Source organism: Mus musculus, chromosome 8 (genome assembly GCF_000001635.26).
Source record: "Mus musculus strain C57BL/6J chromosome 8, GRCm38.p6 C57BL/6J".
Classification (NCBI taxonomy): domain Eukaryota; kingdom Metazoa; phylum Chordata; class Mammalia; order Rodentia; family Muridae; genus Mus; species Mus musculus.
Genome location: NC_000074.6, coordinates 110334002 through 110353670, shown reverse-complemented (window position 1 = coordinate 110353670; position 19669 = coordinate 110334002). Strand labels below are relative to the sequence as shown.

General features: G+C 42.4%; 1 protein-coding gene across 7 annotated transcripts in view; it reads right to left on the bottom strand.

Annotated features, from left to right (window-relative positions):
- The window catches only part of Hydin (HYDIN, axonemal central pair apparatus protein), a 343286-nt gene that overhangs the window by 256583 nt on the left and 67034 nt on the right, over positions 1–19669 (bottom strand). For all 7 annotated transcript variants that reach the window (XM_030243552.1, NM_172916.2, XM_030243556.1 and 4 more), the window contains one exon: positions 18855–18979. In XM_030243552.1, the coding sequence (XP_030099412.1) occupies positions 18855–18979 (125 nt within the window). The remainder of the gene's footprint in view (positions 1–18854; positions 18980–19669) is intronic.

Sequence of the window (19669 nt, the reverse complement as noted above, 5' to 3'; positions counted from 1 at the left end):
ACGTAAATACTATGCATACTGTGTATAACTGTGCTGTACAAGTTTTAACTAGAATTGCAAAAGCATGGTAATTCACCCTTTGTTTTCAGCAATAGTTTCTTAGTTTTAACAGTCGCATATGAGCCAAATAGCCACCTGAGTTAAGTCAATAACCTGAGTTCCGAGACGCTGCTTTGGGGTAGGATACTCCCAAGCAGCTGCTCAATGGATCCAGGTGGAACCGACTGCTCTTATCCCCAGGTAATCTGGACCTGGTTGCAAGTTTAGTGGTAATTTAGATTTTAAAGGTCAAATACATCATTCTTCACCATTTTTAAACACTAATCTACATGTCGCTGTTCCTGTTCATAGCCCTAGACAAGCGGATAAGATTTCGCAGGTTCCCTTTAACTTTATCACAGCTGGAAGAAAAAGCAAGCGCCAAACCTGTGAGTCTAAAGTTTAAAGATTGTAGGAAGATAGATGATAGATAGATAGATAGATAGATAGATAGATAGATAGATAGATAGATGATAGATAGATATGTACATACATACATACATACATACATACATAGATGATAGGTGGATGGATGGATAGATAGATAGATGATAGATGGATGATAGATGATAGATAGATAGATAGATAGATAGATAGATATGTACGTACGTACATACATACATACATACATACATAGATGATAGATAGATAGGTGGATGGACGGATAGATAGATGATAGATGGATGATAGATAGATAGATAGATAGATAGATAGATAGATAAACGTAGACCAACAGATGATAGATGGATTGATAGACAGATAATCAAATTTAAGCACTATAAAGCCATGCACAAAGAAACTGAAATGCCTCATTCTCCTCACAAAAGCCTAGGCCTGCAGTTTAGAGGTAAGAATTACCCATATTTCCATGGACATCCTTCATAAAAAAAGAATTCAGACTTTCTGGGGAGGGAAATGTGATAATTGAAAACTCACTGTTCGCATTTGCATATTTAAGTGTGGATGACATTGGGCTCCATTTATGAGTTAGTAGACAAGATAAAAAGACCTTCCCTATAAATTCTGTTACTAAAAGAACTGCACCCCCAAAACGAGGGTGAACCGGATGGAGATGGCCCTCCATCTCCGCGGTTTACTGTCAGACTGTCTTGCTGAAATCGCCTACACTTTACAGAACACTTCAAGCTTCGAGTTTATGTCACTCACTGATTCTGACCTGGGACAAAGCGGAGGAACAACTCATTTTTCTCTAGAGCAGGGGTTCTCAACCTTCCTTTTTAATACAATTCCTCATGCTGCAGTGACCCTCCCCCGACCCCCATAAAATTCTTGCTACTTCTGTAATTTTGCTACTGTTATGCGTGAATGAAAACATTCGTACTTTCTGATGGTCTTAGGCAGACCCTGTGAAAGGGATGTTTGGCTCCCAAAGGGGTTGCATCTGCCATAAGTTGAGAACTACTACTTCAGCGGGAGGCATCTACAACCACAATTTTAAATTTTCCAACACTACACAGCCAAATATAATGATGCTTGCAAAGAATTGAAGCCTCACATGTTAGAACTACTAACACGTGGAAAACAGAAGTGGGCTCGCCAAGAACAGATACCAGGCACCATCAGAGAGAGACCACACACCAACCACACTTAGCATGTTCATAAGAAAAAAAAAATCAATGGATGATGTGAAAGCTGTACCCAGAGAACGGGAGACTAAAAAAGAATCTAAAATGTGAAGAACAGCCATACTTGAGGACTTACAGATGAAAAATGAAATAAAATAAAATGGCCTAAAATTTAACAAGAAACAAAGACTGCAAGGGAGGATAAGAACCTTTAAAGGATACCCATAATAAGAGAATTTCTATTTTTATGAGAGAAATCAGTGAAATGAAAAATAGTTCAAAAAGTATAAAAGCATAAGAAAATAACACGAGTGTAGGGGACTCTCGGGGACCTCGGGATGGAGATGGTCACATCTAGCCAAGACAATATTTCAAGAGATGATGGCTAAGAGTTTCCTGGAATTAGGGACATCAGGTGATAGTTCCAAAACCCAGAGGAATTAAAATGGGGTAGACTAGAGGAAATATATACCTAAATATATTACAATAAAAACCACAGGAAATTGAAGACAAAATCCTGAAAGCAGAGAAAGACAAAACACTGCCTTTAAGAATAGACCTACTCCCAAAACCTTTAGCCCAAAATTTGTCCTGTTTTTAACATGCACAGGGATAAAGATGGAACAGAGGTTGAGGGAATGACCAGACAATGATTAGCCCAACTTGAAACACATCCCATGTGAGAGAGCCTGCCCCTGGCACTATTAATACTCTGCTATGCTATGGTTGAGCCTAGCATAACTGTCTCCTGAGAGGCTTCATCCAGCAGAGAAGGATGGAAACAGATGCACAGACCCACAGCCACACATCAGGCAGAGCTTAGGCAGTTTTGTAGAAGAGTAGGGGATAGGATTGAGTGAGCCAGAGGGGTCAAGGACACACCAAGAAGACCTACAGAGTCAACTAGCCTGGGCCCATGAGGACTCACAGAGACTGAACCACCAACCAAAGAGCAAGCAAAGGCTGGACCTAGGCCCCCTCCCTGCACATCTGTAGCAGATGTGTAAGCTTGATTTTCATTTTAACTATTCTTAACAATTGGAGTGGAGACTGTGTCTGACTCGGTTGCCTACCTGGAGTACCTAGTTGGGCCTTAGCGGGAGAGGATGAGCTTAGGCCTACTGCAACTGGATGTCCTAGGGGATGGGTGGTACCCAAGGGGGACTTCCCCTTCTCCTCAGAGAAAGGGAGGAGGTAATGGGGGGAGGGGCTTGTAAGGGCAGGACAGGGAGGAGAGAAGGGGCGAGAGGGGGTGTGATCAGGATGTAAAGTGAATAATTCATGCATCTTTTGGTTAAAAGAATAGAGCTATACCTGATGTGTTAACCGAAATAGCAGCAATTTAAAGATAATGGAATGTAATCTTCAGCCTGACCAAGGGGAAATATAACAAACAGGAAATCTATAAAAATTTTTCAGGTTTTAATTTTTTGTCTGAAAAATGTCGTTATCTTGTTTTTACCTTCCAAGGATACTGGAATGCTAAAAACGGCCCAGTTTGACCTCGTTTTCCCTCAGCACTTTAACGATGCCATATTCTCCAGCCTCCAGTTCTCCTAATTTCAGCTGAAGAGTTTGCCACCAGGAGTAAGAGAGACAGAGTGTCTTTCACTTTCTGGGTCCTTTCATAATGCTCTCCTTGCTTTTAAACAATAGCACGTCTACGTTTGGTTTAAGTCTATCGTGACTCAAAGGAAGAAATGATATGTCCTTCATTGATGCCGGAAACAAATTTGCAAAATTGAAAACACAGTTTGAAAAGTCTACAAAGCCTGATGCCCTGGATCTGGTAGAGGGCAGGGTAGGGACTGGATTTTCCTCACTGGTACAGGAAAGGGCTTCCTGAACAGGACCACAGGAGCATAGGTGTAAAGAAGAGAAATTAATAAACGGGGTCTCATGAAAGTACAAAGCTTCTCTACAGCAAAGACACCATCATTTGAGTGAAGAGGCACCTCACAGAACAGAGAAATCTCTACTAGTTATGCATCTGATGGAGAGTATACGAATGTAGAGAGAAACTATGGATGGGTAGGTCATAGACCCTAGCAGGAACCTGCTACTATTACTCTACGTGGTCATAGTATTAAACTGACTTCTAATGACTTAATTGGAGCTCTACCTATTGATCTGTGCACCTCTCATCCCTCCTCAGAGAAGCTTCTTTTTAGTAGATGGTAATTAACAGAGACTTACAACTGGCCAAAGAATAAAAGAGAGGCTGTGGAATTCTTGGCCCTAAATGGTGTGTCTATGTCATATTGCCTCCTTATCCCAAGGCTGCAGAAGAAAGGACAGAAAGATTGTAAGGCCAGAGGTGGCAGATGGCTACAATGAGACTCAGCAGGGCAGTTGCACATATAAATTAACAGTTATGGCAGCACATACAAGGCTTGCACTAGCTGGTGCCAGACAATCCAGGGTTTGGAGAGGTGGGGAGTCCTAGATAAGGATCTACTGGCAACTGGTTGCTGCTTGGGAAGGAGAGTCAGTCTAGATTAGGGGTATGGCCCCTAGTAGAACTAACACACACCGGTAGGCGACAACACATGCCTGAGCACACCGGTAGCACAAACTATGGATGATGGTTTTTGTTTTAAGAGGACACAAAGTTGGGTGGGTAGGGAAGAGGAGGGTCTGAGAGGAGAGAGAGATGCTGAATATGATCAAAATACATTGTGTGGAAATCTTAAACACTATTAAAAAGAAAAAAATACAACTTCAAAAATCAAGACAACGGTTCAATAGATTGGGATAAGGCTGCAAAGCTGGAAATATAAAAAGATGCTACGTATGCTGAAAAGATGCACACATTTGCTCTAATGAAAGACACACAAATAAAAATGAGCTTATATTAGGACCATCAAAGCACAAATAAATATTGACACTAAATTGGTTAAAATTTAAAAAAAAATGTTTGAAAATGCAGTTTCTTGTCAGAGGGGAAGGAAACATGAAATGGTCTATCCTTTTCCATTCCCGGCGTTGAGTTTGGTAATGTGGAGCAAAATTCAACCAACATTGCCATCCTGTCGGCTCTGTGTCTCACTCCTGGGAATGTGTTCCGAGATGAACTGGGTGTTTAAAATGGCGCTGTTCTTAGGAAGCACGGAGTGAGAATGTGACTTATGGGCCAGAAGGACACCGTCCCTCCGAAAGAAGTGCTCAGTGTGTGTATAAAACGCACACAGGCTTGAGGTAGGATCCACGGATGCAGTAGTAGATGGAAAAGTATGCAGAACAACTTATATTGTATTTTATATTCTGTGTGCGGAAGGAAGATGCTGTGCATTCACATTTGCATTTATTTGCATAAAAATTGTTCAAGAAACTAATAAAATGGTAGTGGGCTGGGTAAATGGGAACATATGAAAGCAATATATACTTTGGCAATGTTTCAGTTTTTTAAACATATACTATCCCATCTAAAATCTTTAGTGAATTATTATTATAATTATTATAGAGCTTACAATAAATATGTAAAACTGCCCAATAATACAATAAATGTAAACTGAGATGCCATCCCATAATCAAGCATGTTAACAAAAATTAAACAGTTTCACAGTACCCTGTTGGTACTAGATTGGTAAAGATGTGGAAAACAAAACTTCTCATGTTTGCTGAGGAAAATATAAATTGGTAGAGTTGCTTGGGTCAATCTACTACCCAAGGAAATGTCATATAAAATGTCTTTGTCACCCAGAAATTGTACCTGTAGGAATTTACTCAAAAAGAAAATCTCACCCAGCTGTAGGACATTGTGCAAGGATGCTCAGGGCAGCACTGTCTGTAATAACAGAAAAACCAGAAAGGGCCTAAATGTCCTGTAGGAGAATAGATAACTTATGGCATTTTGGGAGCCTGAGGAGTGGGCTCACTCAGTAAAGTGCCTTTTGTACAGCCACGAGAAGCTAAGTTCAGGATCCGTGTACAAGCCAAGCATGGTGGTGTGCATCTGCAACCTTAGCACTGGTGGTGCGGAGACAGGTAGACTCCCAGCACTCACGGCCAGCCAGTCTAGGCAACTGGTGCCTCTAGGGTCAATGAGAGAACCTGTCTCAAATAATAATAGGCAGGGTAACAGACAGACACCCAACATTGACTTCTGGCCTCTATATACAGGCATGTATATACATGCAAAATTAAAAATCCCATATTATACTATATAATGTGTGCCTATACATTTAAATCTGTAAATCACATCACTGAGTGAATAAATCGAGGTGGAGAACAGTCTGCATCATATGCTGTGACATTTAAAGATGGAGTAACAGTATAACACATCACGTGGGATAATGCAAATTTAGGAATAACATAAAGTCCCCTACATTGGATGTGGACAGTAGATTAGAAAAGGTAACAAGGTGGCTTCAAATTTATATTTTGGTTACAAGGAATAAAAAATAGAGCCCTTCAAAGGAACTTGTGTGGAAACCTGCTGAGGTGAGTTAAAGCCAATATGTATTATATAACATGGCTTTACTTGTTCTGTTTCTGTGGCTATTTGAGGTGTTTTGTTGTATTAAAAAAAAATAATCAAAGGATAAAAGACTGAAGGGCCTATCTCACACCAATCCACAAATCCCACAAATGAGTGTGATCAGGTTGGCTTGCTCACTGCAACAATGTGCCTGGCCAGAAATACAATAACTACTATGTCTTTTTCCTAGAACTCCCCCCCCCCACCCCCACCCCCCCCACCCCCGCTACTTTCCAAAATCCATCTGATCCATAGAAGAGGAGTGTGGTGGTTTGAATGAGAATGGCCCCCAGATGCTCAGATACTGAAATGCTTAGTCCCTAATTAGTGTTGAAGGATTAGGAGGTGTGGCCTTTGGAGGAAGTGTGTCACTGGGAGGTGGGCTTTGAATTTTCAAAAGCCTACACATCATTTCCAGTTAGCATGCTCTCTCTCTCTCTCTCTCTCTCTCTCTCTCTCTCTCTCTCTCTGTGTGTGTGTGTGTGTGTGTGTGTGTGTGTGTGTGTGTGTGTGTGTGTGTATGAGTGTGTGTACCTCAAGCTTGTGTCTCAGGATGTGAGCTCTCTGCTGCTCTCCAGCATCATCCCTACTTGCCTGCTGCTGCCGTGCTCCCTGCCATGATGGTCATGGACTCACCCTCTGAAACTGTAAGCCGCCAATGAAAGCTTTCTTCTACAAATTGCCTTGGTGATGGTGTCTCATCACAGCAATAGAAGAGTAACTAAGACAAGGAGGGAGTGACAGCTCTTCTTTTTGTCCCCAAGTATTTTAGGATACTTGTTTTGATATGCATTAGCCTAAAGGCAACCTTTAAAGGGTTCTCCATACCCTAGCTATCTAAGAGGCACAGGATAGAGGTGGTGGCGTGCTTGTGGGGATGCAGAGGCTGTGTGCATCTATGCTGGCACTTCTCTGTGTCCTTGGACTCCCTGTTCCCACTCTGCTTCAGTTTCCGGCATTGGGTGCAGCAGTGCAAGAATCATTTATTATGTCCCAGGAAGAAATAAATTTCGTGGAAGGTATCATATTACATTTTGCCAGGTTTACTACTATCAATCAAACAAAGCCAAACATGAGCAAAACTAATTTCCCCAAACTAAATGTGAAGCTAGCTGTGTGCACAATACATCCCCCACCGTGGCTTTAGAACTTGGAGATAACAGAGGATGTGGGTATATGAAATAAGATGGATGCGGGGAGCTATGGAGTCTCAAGGGAACAAGCTGTTGGGGAGGGTGAATGAACGCTGCTCAGATCTTGACCACAGCAGAGTCAAATTTAGCACTGTCATATGCATACCGCTCAATGCAAATTCCTCATCCCTTTCTTTACGAAGCTAAAATGGGGCAATCTGAGCTCACCAGCTATGTGAGCTACTTCGCTTGTCACTATGACGAATATCTGGCAGGACATAACTGAAGTGTGGAAGGGTTTATTTAGAGTTTGAGGGGATATAGTCCACGTGGTCGGGGAGGCATAGAAGCAAGAGATTGAAACAATTGACATATTACATCCACAGTCAGGAATCAGAGAACAGACAGGAGGTGAGGCTGGGTCATAAAACCTCAAGACCTGCCTCTCAGCGGCATTCTCCCTCTAGGAAACCTCTGTCTCCTAACAGTTCTACAGCCTCCCCAAACACCAGCTGGGCACCATGAGCCTATGGGGGAATTTCAAATTCAAACCACAAGTCCAGCATGGCAGCGACAAGACTAAAATTGCCACTGGTCTGAACCAAAGGCAGTGCAGGTTTGTAAATGGGGCCTGGCTTAGAGCATGGCAGGGACTTGGGTTCAAGCTCTGGCTCTACCTGGGCACAGTCATTAATGTGCCCGGGGTTTGTACACTCAGTCCTTTCTGGGACGGAAAGAGGTAAAGACATGTCCTCTAGCTCCCACATTCTTCCCCAGGGTCTAGCCCTGTCAATGGGGGGAACTAGAAAAAAATGGTATTGAGTGAAGTAACCCAAACCCAGAAAGACAAGAATCAAATGTCACTCCAAAATGTTAAGATATGAGTATATACTCAGGAGTGACTACAGAAATCAAGAAAGGGAAAGAAGGAAAGAAGGAGGAAGAAGAAAAGGAAGAGGGGAAGGGGAAGAGGAAGAGAAGGAGGAGGAGGAGAGGGGGAGGAAGAGGGAGAAAAAGAAGAAAGAGGAGGAGGAGAAGGAGAAGAGTGAAAGGGAGTGGGAGAGGGAGAAGAAGGAAGAGGAGGAAGGAAGAAAGGAAGGAAGGAAGGAAGAAAGAAAGAAAGAAAGAAAGAAAGAAAGAAAGAGTGAAAGAAAGAAAGAAAGAAAGAAAGAAAGAAAGAAAGAAAGAAAGGAAGGAAGAAAGAAAGAAAGAAAGAAAGAAAAGAAAAGGGAAGGAAAGAAAAGAAAAGAAAAGAAAAGAAAAGGAAAGGAAAGAAAAGAAAAGGAAAGAAGAGAAGGAGACCATTGCCATGGTAGGGTTGGGAAAAAATAGAGAGGACATAGCAGGGTACAAGTGTAAAATGGGAAATGGGAAAAGGGGATCTAATAAAGAAGTGGGGGGAAGATACAGGAGAAAAGTAAGAATGCATGAAAAACTTATAAGAAAACATACTATTAATTATCTACCTAAAGTAACATACTATATGTATAGTAAATATGCATGTATAGTTTAAATGAAATTCTCTCATCTGAGCTGACAATGCTCCCTCTAAGAGCCAAAGACAATCAAACAAAACCCCCAGCACCGGGACACTCAAAAGTCCCCCTTTGAGTTATTGATCAGAGTGGTCCAATAGATCCCCAAACACTATAGACTGTCAGTATTGCCCTTGGTTGCCCCCTCCCAGAAGTAGAATGCTTCTATTGTTGAAGACACCATGTACTTCAGATGCAGGGGCCAGAGGCCGAGCTGGATCTGACCTGAAGGCTACCTCCCTGAGGACTAGCTTTGGTGGTACCAGAGGGCTCCATGCTGGTCTCTAAAAGAGAGGGGCAACCAACAGTCCTACCCAGCTATGATGTCTCTGAACCACATTGATGCCCAGTATGGCATGATAACCTTCTGGGTAAAGTAGTGGCCTGCATCCATTAATGGTCACCAACAGCTCTTTAATCACTGAAGAGTCACTCAACAGGAGGGAAGTCATGCCTGGTACCAGTTACCTAGACAACTACCCAGGACTAGTAGTAAGAAGACCTGACAACTGACGCTTTACCAAACCAGCATAATCCCTAACCCCATTCTATATGTTTGTCTCTATACCCGCAGCTATGTGCAGTCCTCGCGCCTCATCAAGGAAACTTCTTTTTGCAGGAGACAGAGACCATTACGCAAAACCATGACAAATCAAAAGGCAGGAGTCCAGTCCCAGTGGATACATTTATAAATCAACTTCCACACCTAAGGTTCAGGGAACAGGATGGAAGGAGAGGACAGACAGACTGTAAAAGCCAGAGGATAGGGGATTGTGAGACTGTGCCGCCTAGTAATAATGTCAGAAGCTACACACATAAAGTCTCACAAACATGACTGCCTAAAGGGGAGTTGAACCAGAACAACAGTGGGCATGTTACCACGGACAGGGGCAAGACCAGGAGGTCTCAACCCTACACAAAGAACTACAGGCAACTAAGGAATGCTGAGAGCAAGGGTGGGGGTGTGGGGAATAGTCCTCCCCAGGGAGGAAAGGAGCACACCAACTGGTTACCCAATACCAAATGGTCAGCCCTGAAAACATACACACAAGTAATATACAGACTGAGCTGGTTATATTTAGGGCGCACACACGCACACATGTGTGTAGAAATAATTAAAGGGGAAAAGGCCATGAATTTGAAAGAGAGCAAGAGGGGGTATACAGGAGGGTGTGGAGGGAGGGAGGAAAGAAAACTGGGAAATGATGTAATTATATTATAATCTCAAAATAAAAAGAAATTAAAAAAAAACAAAACACCCTCTAGGCTGGCGATAGAGTTCAGTAGCAAGTCTTGTCTGGACCCCCCTCTGTCCCTGGGGCAAAGTCCTCTACTGTCCCTTTAAATGCTAACACCCAGTGATGTGAGACTCTTCCCCATAAAACATCCCTGACAACCAAAGATTCCTATCTTAAACCAAGGAATAAGGAATAGAGAAAAGGGCTGGCCAGTGGTGGCATAAGCCTTCAATCCCAGCACTTGGGAGGCAGAGGCAGGCAGATTTCTGAGTTCGAGGCCAGCCTGGCTACAGAGTGAGTTCCAGGACAGCCAAGGCTACACAGAGAAACCCTGTCTCGAATAAAGAAAAAGAAAAGGAATAGCGAAAGGAAAACTAGGTCTGAGAAGGCTTCCCTTGACTCTTCAGCCATGTTAAAATGTTTGTTTTATGGTGACGTCTCTAAACATTCTAATTATAATAGTGTATCATAATTCTGCAGACACACAGTGGAAAGGGAATGCACACAGGCGAGTTTGCAGAGATGCTCAGGACGGGTGCTATTTACGCATTCCGCTTGCAGAGTGTATCGGGCTCCATTGCTCACCGTATTACTTTCCGGGATTCCTTTATTAGCCTTCACGGGGATGAAAAAGAATTCCTTTGTATCTTTAGAAAGTAGAACAAAATGAAACATGCAAATGACCGGTAAGCCGCCCTGTGAAGAACCAGTATAATGATCGTTGAATGCGTTTATATTATCTAATAATAACCCATCCATCATCTTGCGTTTGGGAGAAAAGCCTACCGACCAATGTCTGGCTCCCAAACTGAAATATCTCCTCTGTAACAAGAGATGTAATGCTATAAAATGCTGAGCGGGCCCACAGCTCCATTTCCCAACTCTGACAGTGGTTAATGTCACCTTTATGGGGACAACCACCTCACCGGGCATTGGTTCCTGTTTCTCTGGCTCATCCAAGTAACCAAATGTTCAGCAAAAATGTCCTTTTTTATGTACAATGAAATTGTCTTGTGAATACTAAACTCAGGAAGGACATTTAATATGGGCTAGTGATGAGTGTCTTTTTTTTCCATTTATTTATTTATTTATTTATTTATTTATATTTATTCATTCACTTTACATCCTGATCGCAGCTCCCCCAGTTACCTCCTCACACAGCTCCTCCCCATTTCTCTTCTAAGAAAGAGGATGCCCCCCTGGGTACCAACACAACCTGGTATATTAAGCCACTACAGGACAAGGTACATCCTCTCCTACTGAGGCCATTAGGGGAATGGGATCCAAAGGCAGGCAACAGAGTCAGGGACAGCCCCAACTCCAGTTGTTAGGAGACCAGCATGAAGACCAAGCTGCACATCTGCTACATATGTGCAGGAGGCCTAGGTTCAGCCCATGTATGTATGCTCTTTGGTTGGTGGTTCAGTCTCTGGGAGCCCCAAGGGTCTAGGTTAGTTGTCTCTGTTGGTCTTCTTATGGAGTCCCTACTCTTTCCAGGTCCCTCAGCTCTTCCCCTGAACACTTCCACAAGCCTCCCTGAGCTCTGTCTAACATTTGGCTATGGATCTCTGAACCTGTTTTGATCAGCTGCTGGGTGGAGCCTCTCAGAGGACAGTTATGCTAGGCTCTAGTCTGCAAGCATAGCAGAGTATCATTAATATAGTGTCAGGGATGGGTGCTTGCCCATGGGATGGGTCTCAAGTGGGGCCAGACATTGGTTGTCCGTGCCCTCAGGCTCTGCTTCATCTTTGTCTCTGCACATCTTGTAGTCAGGACAAATTTTGGATAGAAGGTTTTGTGAGTGAGTTGGTATCCTTTTCCCTCCACTGGGAGATTCCAGGATGTCTGTGATGGTGACTCTAGCTGAGACTCCTAACAGTGGGGGATATGGACCATCCTGTAGCCTTGCAGAATGTCTTCTCTATATGTTTCTTCACACTACTCATCTCTAGGAGCCCTCAGGTTACATAAAGTTCCTCAGCACCCAGCTGAAGGTTTCAGGACTTGAGTCGCTGAGCTGTCTGTCTGTCCTGCAGGTCTCAGGTGCTGTTTCCACCTCTCAGTTTTATTTGACAAAATCTGAGACTTTCACATGTGTATATAACGTGTTTTGATCAAATCCTCTCTCAATTTCCTTCCTCCAAGTTTTCCCCCTACCACTTTCCCCTCCCAATGTCATGTGCTCATTTAAAAAAAAAAACCCACTGAATTCTCTTGGTGCTGCCTGCATACACATGTGTGTAGGGCATCTACTGGAGCGTGGGTAGACTCTCAGAGGCTGCATCCCTGAATAATAAAAAAAAAGGAATCTTTTTCCCTGACCCCCAGCAGGTATCATTGACAATGGCTCCTCGACTAGGGTTGGGAATCAACACAGAGATCCACAACTGGTCATGCAGAGAATAAGAGACAGTGGAGTGCTAAGGTTTAAATGAGACTCTATACTGCACCCCTCCACCAAAGGTTCAGGGACCATCTCAGAAAAGCCAGAGGTAGTGGATGGCCCCAGTAGATGAGTGTGTGCCATATATGCAACGACACTATTACACATGTGTCAGATATGCAATGACACTATTGTACATGTATCATACATACAATGACACTATTACACATGTATCAGACATACAGTGACACTATTGTACATGAGTCAGGCATGCAATGACACTATTGTACAGGTTTCAGACATACAACAACACTATTGCACATGTGTCAGGCATACAATGACACTATTGAACATGTCTTGCTTTTGTCGCATTCTTCCAGGTTTAGAAGAGAGAGCCTAGATTGGCCTTGAACCTCCCATGTGGCCAGGGCCACCACATGTTGCTTGCTTTGTTTTGCTCTTATCAGTATAACTTTGAGAAATTCTATGTGTAATCTCTTCTGCAGGACAGAGTGTACAGTTAAAGGTAACTTATATCTGAGAAAAAGCAGCTGTCTGAGCAAACTCAATTTTACTATGTATTAACACTCCAAGGACAAAGAGGGGGAAGAGAGGTGGAGAGAATTCTGGTTCAGGCAAATGTGAGTGGGCAAATACCAGGCATTTGCGAAGCACTACATTTGACGCCCTTAAGTAACCAGGGCACTGGCTCAAACCCCTGTCACAGAAAACACAGAACTGAAAGCTGTGGTTTATCAAGAACACATCTAGGGGGAGGACGCAGCTGACGGGACAAATACAAGTGTTGGAAATATGACTGAGCACTTCCCGCTGAGGAGAATTCAGTGAGCTTTCTTCTAGAACCTTGTTTGAGGAAGCATAAAGAAAAGCCATTCACCAACAGCCCATATTAAATGTCCGTCCTGAAATCAGTCCATAGTTCAAGCAGCTGCAGAGGGCTCAGTCTCGTGATTACGAGGTGACACGGGAAGACAAGGACCACTGCTGTCTGGACGGGCTCCATGAGGCCTGAGCTTAGGCAGTCATTACTGCTCTCCACTAATGTAAGGTTCTGCCCACTGATAACCTACCACACAGAAGAGAGCATAGTCTTATCGGCAGCCCATTTCATGCAAGCAATACTGTCTTTAGTCTTCAGAACGAGCATTCATTTTCCACAGTTGGCAAAAGCACCTCAGAACAGGGACATGAACTTCTCCGAGACTAGCAAAGCTTCAATACACAAAATATTCACTGTGGTTCAAACTGCCTGTCCTTCAGCACAGGATAGCAGTGTAAGTATAGGTATCACTCCAGATACTTCTAAGAAGGGAAACCGGAATCCAGGCCCTCTGTGAAAATGGCTTGCGTTTCAAAGGCCGAGAATGAAAGAGGAAAGTGGTTGTATAGTAAGTAATACAAGGGGTTAGGGAGATGGCCCTGGGGTGGGAGTGGGGGTGGGAAAGGACAGTTCTCGGGGCTCAGAGTCCACATCTGAGTTTTAATTGAATGTTGGATGAGATATGTAGCCTTCAGGAAGCCACTCAATGTCACAGGGCTCCAGTTTCCCCTTAAAATCTGGACTGGGTTGCCTCTGACTGGGTTACATTATGACTGGATTAGATTGTGACTAGATTAGATTGTGACTAGATTAGACTGGATCTTGACTGGGTCGGATTTTGACTGGCTTTTCAAGCTTTGACTCTATCATGTGAATACCTAAAATGACTGATCTCAAAACTTAACTAAACTTTTCTAAATTATACTGCAACCCATTAAGACTCATTTACTCACAAATTATACTCCAAAATTAGAGCATTTTATGTTAGATACATTTAAATACATTATCACATTACAAGCATGAGTTAAAAATGAAATGAGCAGTATTTTAAAAGTAAGTTTTTAATAAACTAATAATTTTGTGAGGACAAAAGTCCATGTTATTCCCTTTCAGACTCCTGGCTTAAAATTTTGTGTGTTGTGACTAAAAGGTAATTCTTAGGGCAACAGTTTTTCCCCTGATACATTAGTTTTATGGGCTGACAAAACCAAAATTGATATTGTATAAACCTGTGGATATCAAGATGGGAAAAATACATCACTGATTGAGTATATAAGCACTCGTTTCTAAATGTCACTACCTAGTGACACCAATAGCTAATAATAGGAAGGTGGCAGTTAAAATTCAATTTATCATTTTTCCCACAGTGCTTATAATAACAGTGGTCAGCAACTTCAATCCAAATATGTCATGTGTCAGGAATCTCATTCAACATAAAAGGACCAAATGGAAAGATTTAATAATAATATAAAATAATAACATAAAAGGATGATTTTCAGAGTCAATTAAAAAATATCCACCTGGGGATTGATTCTTCTAAATGTCAAACTTTAAATAAGAAGACGTGGGGAAATTGAAAGCGAAGGATTAGAAAGAGCATTGCACATCCACATTAATCAAAAGGAAGCTTTTCTACTCCACAAATGCCAGCACTCTCACTAATAGTAAGCTGCCATCATAATAAAATGGTTAATTCAACAGGAAGTTACATCAATACAACATGTATACATAGCAAGCATTATAGTTTAAAATGCCAATGTGAAAATTGATGGTACAAAAGTTGAAATGCTAAATCCATAATTATACTTGTGATTTTTAGTAACTTTTACCAGCTGTCCAAAAGAGATAAAAAGTTAGTAGCGCTATAGGCCAACTGCCATGGTTACTAGTAAGCTTGGCCTAGTTGTCATTTATGAAGCATGTAACCTGCTCCAAATACAGGAAACATTTACCAAGCTCGAACACATTCTGGGCCATAATGTTAGTCTCAGTTGGGTTCCAGGACTAAAATCATATTGAATTCATTTTCTGTCACTGGTAGAATTAAAGAAGAAATCAAAAACAAATAAACAAACAAAAAAATACAAAGCAACTAGCTATAAAACTCCCAAGAGTTTGATGATTATTCATTGTTTTGCTAAATACCTTTTGGGCCTAAGAAAAACTAAAACCAGCAGATTTTAAATCCTTAACTTTCCAGGAAAATGAGGCCTACTAAAATATATGCATTGAAGATAAAGCCAGCTTTAGATAAAAGAATTTTGTCTAAAGTGTACATATTATAGAGTGCTGATGAAAAGAGTTGTCTATGAGCCCGAGGCCTGGGCCTGAAAACAAAGCAGAAAAGAATGCAAGGACAAGCAGGGTTATCTTGTCTGAGTCAACACCACCTGGCCGGAACCTCCCCTCTGTCTACTGCCCCTTGATGATGGGTAAAGTCATACATCAACTGGTTGCTATGTGAACAAAGATAAGCCCCCAGCCCACAGGAACAAAGTCCTGATGCCCTTTTGCTGACATGTAATCTTTCTGTTAATGTTTGAATAAGCCAATAGTGTGTCGCTGTGCTGAATTCCACACCCCTAAGCCCCTTACCCCATAAAAACCCCTAGCTTCCGAGCCTCGGGGTAGACTCCCCTGCCTCCTGTGTGAGGTACATGTCGGCCCAGAGCTCTGCCAATAAAGCCTCGTGCATTTTGCATCAAGAAGGATTCTTGCGTGTTCGTGGGTGTATCCTGTCCCTGGACTAGAGTGGGGGTCCCCATATCGGGGGTCCTACACTGAAAGAGTACATGTTAAAAGTCAGTGTTTTAAGCACTCCCCCTAAGGCTGAGAACCACCACAAGAAGCCTGGGGAAATAATAAAGAAGAAAAATAAATAAGGTTTGAAAAAATGTGAAGTGTAAAGAAAAATCAAAGGAAAGTTGGCCCTCTGAGTACGTGAACAAAACTAATACAGCCACAGCGATAGACCACACGGCTAAGGAGGAAGGAGGACAGCCAGCAGGCTTAGCAGCATCACAAAGACAGGAGTGGCTGCTCTGAACAATCCTGAGCTTGGAACTTAAGATCTCAAAGTATGGCAAAATATCCTTAAAGTTGGCTTAGGAAATGGGAGCCAGTGATTAAGAATCTGCACCTCTTTTGCAAAAGAAAAGCATGGTTTGGACAGAGAACTTCTTAGCCATTTAAGGAAGTAACAACACAAGTCTTTAAAAGGGGCTCTCTCAAAGAATAAAAGAAGATAATAATTCCTGTACACTCAAAATTTATGTTCTGTTTTTTTTTTGTTTGTTTGTTTGTTTGTTTTTAAAGACCAATTTGTTTCATCGGGCTAAAATCTGAGATAGGTATTATATAAAAAGAAAATTAGAGTATAGTTTTTTTTTCCTTACAAATTTGAATACTGCCTTAATCAGGGTTTCTACTGCTGTCATGAAACACCATGACCAAAAAGAACGTTGCGGAGGAAAGGATTTTTCAGCTTACACTTCCACATTGCTGTTCATCACCAAAGGAAGTCTGGACAGGAGCTCACACAGAGGAGGAACTGGAGGCAGGCACTGATGCAGAGGCCATGGAGGGTGCTGCTTACTGGTTTGCTTCCTCATGGCTTGCTCAGCCTGCTTTTCTACAGAACCCAGGACCACCAGCTCAGGGATGGCTCCACCCACAATGGGCTGGGCCCTCCCCCACTGATCACTAATTGAGAAAATGCCTTACAGCTGGATCTCCTGGAGGCTTTTCCTAGGCTGAGGCTCCTTTCTCTAGCTTGTGTCAAGTTGACACACAAAAACTGCCAGAGCAAACGCTAACCTCTCAAACAAACCATTAGCAAATCTATCTCAGTGATTTATCAGAAGTGAACATTTGTATTTATATCAGAAAGCAGCATTTTCAATCATTCATCATACTAGAAGGATAAAGACCAGTTAATCTTTGGTAATGTCAATAAAGGCATTTGATAGAAACCCAACGTCCACCCAAGACTGAGAATCATAGAAAGCCAGGAGTGAAGGAAATTGTTTTAATCTCACAGGGTGTCCACTAGGGAACAGTGATTAAGAGCAAGGTAATGAGAGTGGGGAGGCTGATAGTGTGCATAAGAAAGTGATGCCTGGTCTCTCACAGAAAGTTAAGTCTAAGTTGGATCTTTCACCTACACGTAGGAGCTAAAACTATATTGCTCATATACACAAACATGGAATATATTCACGACCACAGAATAGCAAAGGCTGACTTCTTAGCAGGGAGAAAACAAAAATTTAACTGAAAAGAAAAACAAGATGGCAACAGATTTTTATTAAAATTAAAACTCATTACTCATCAAGAACTGTCAGTGGAGAAATTAAAAGGCATGCTGTATCCTGGGAGAAAAGAACCTTACATCTTTCTGATGAGTAACTTTAGATTGTTTACTTAGGTTACTTATAAATGCATAATAAAAGAAAAACAAGCAGAAGATTTAAACAAACAGAAATGATACAAGAATGGCCAGTTATCCCTGAAAAGATGTCTTATGTCATAAATTAGAGAAATGAAAATTGAAGCCGTTCTTTTGACTCCAGGCTACAGGTCTAGTGTATTGAAGGCGAACACAGTGGCAGCCAGTGCTGAGAATGGGAGGCAGCTGCAACTCTCAGCCTTTGCTGGCGGACTCCATGTAAAACCGGCCCAGATGCTTTGGAAAGTCATGTCCTGCTGTGCTATGACAAGTGTTCTTACCTGTGTGGGTCAAAAGGGTCCTCTTTTGTTTAAGCTGGGTCACCTTGGGTTGGCAGCCAGTGAATTGCAGCTGACAGAAACAGGTAAGACATTCCGCCATGCCACTGGCTGTGTGAGGCTGTCGTGTTGGCCAAGGTCGAGCCAGGACCATTTAACCACGGGTCGTAAGGGAAGGGCTGGAATTGTCCTGCTCTGACACAAAGGTACAAAGCCACCAACTCTGACCTGTGACCTAGATGTTATGGCTAGCTCTATTCTGGCTGTGTACCTCTACATCTGCGTATTTCAAATGACAGCAGTCTACATGGCTGCAAGTGAAACATTAGAAAAATACCACAAAAAACAAAAAAAACCAAAACCCAATGTAATTCCCAGGATGTGATCGTTAGTGGCAACAGATACAGTCCAGGATTTATGTGAGATGCTAATTAGGGACAACACTTGCTTGATGCAAGGATTGAGACCACTGAATTTTTAAGTAGAGTACTGGGTACATACAAGAATATTTTGAACTGGGATTTACATGCATTTTAAAAGCAGACAAACGGAGCTACACATCAAACAGAAAGCACACAGGGGTTGAGGGACACTACCTTCAAGTTTGCAAGCACACATTCACAACCTCTGCCCATCATTGTGAGTTTCTAGTGTAGGTTCCATCCTGAGTCCCGAATTCCTCGGGCTTTCAGTGTGGGGCAGCCAATTGGATGGGAATTCTACAAGACTTGGCATCATTTCTGGTGGGAACATTCATATGTGGTTGGCCCTTCACTTTTCAGATCTTATAAGCTCATGCCACCAAAAGGGATCTTAGCTTCCTCATGTGTTTCCATTTGCCCCTTCTTACTATGTAGAACTGAAGTGAAAAGGAAAAAAAAGAAAGAAAAAGCATACCTGTGTCATAAGTCACAATGAGTTTTCCATCGTGACTGCCCACAGTCTGTGGCTCAAAATCCACTTCCAGTTGCATGGATTCGCCCACGTTGAGAATCCCGCCCGTTGGCTCTACTGAGTATGGACTGCAAAATATATGGAGACACTGTCAGAGCCCATTTCTCATTAGCTCTGCACGAGGAGAGGAGACACGAGTTCTAGATTTGTACAGCTCACAGCTACCTTCCCAGTCTAGGAGTGTGGTATGATTTTCCTGCCGATGTGAAAGGAGTAATTTTAATATCAAAATAACAGCAATAGACCAGCAAGATGAGAGCCAGACCATGATCCTGTTTGTATTCTTGTCTTTCAGATCTTTTTTTTTTTTTAATTTGGGGGTGGGGGACAGGGGGATAGTCCTGCTGGGAATAAAATGGTAAGTATAGACTGAAATCTGTATGCAAATACTGTTGTTTGTAAAAGAATACTTCTTTCCAGGGGTTGAAAGTCAGGTATAGCAAGAACTCAGAGGAGAGAGCGTCTTAGTAGTGGAAAATTGTATCAGAGTCCCAAGAGCAGAGTAGAGGTACTGGGAAAGCATAACAAGGTTTTATTGTAGAGATTGGGAGGAGTGCAGGGACCTTAACATGTTTAAAAGTCTGTAACGATTCCTAACAGTCGCTACTGTCTATAGGCTGAAGAAGTCACGAGAAAGGGGTTGGGGGACTTAGAAACCTGCACAGGAATCCCAGGAGATGGCTGCCTAGTGAGCAAAAGGAGGCAGGCAGCCTAGGAAGCTGAGTAAAGCAAACCATACCATGACTGCTAATCCTATT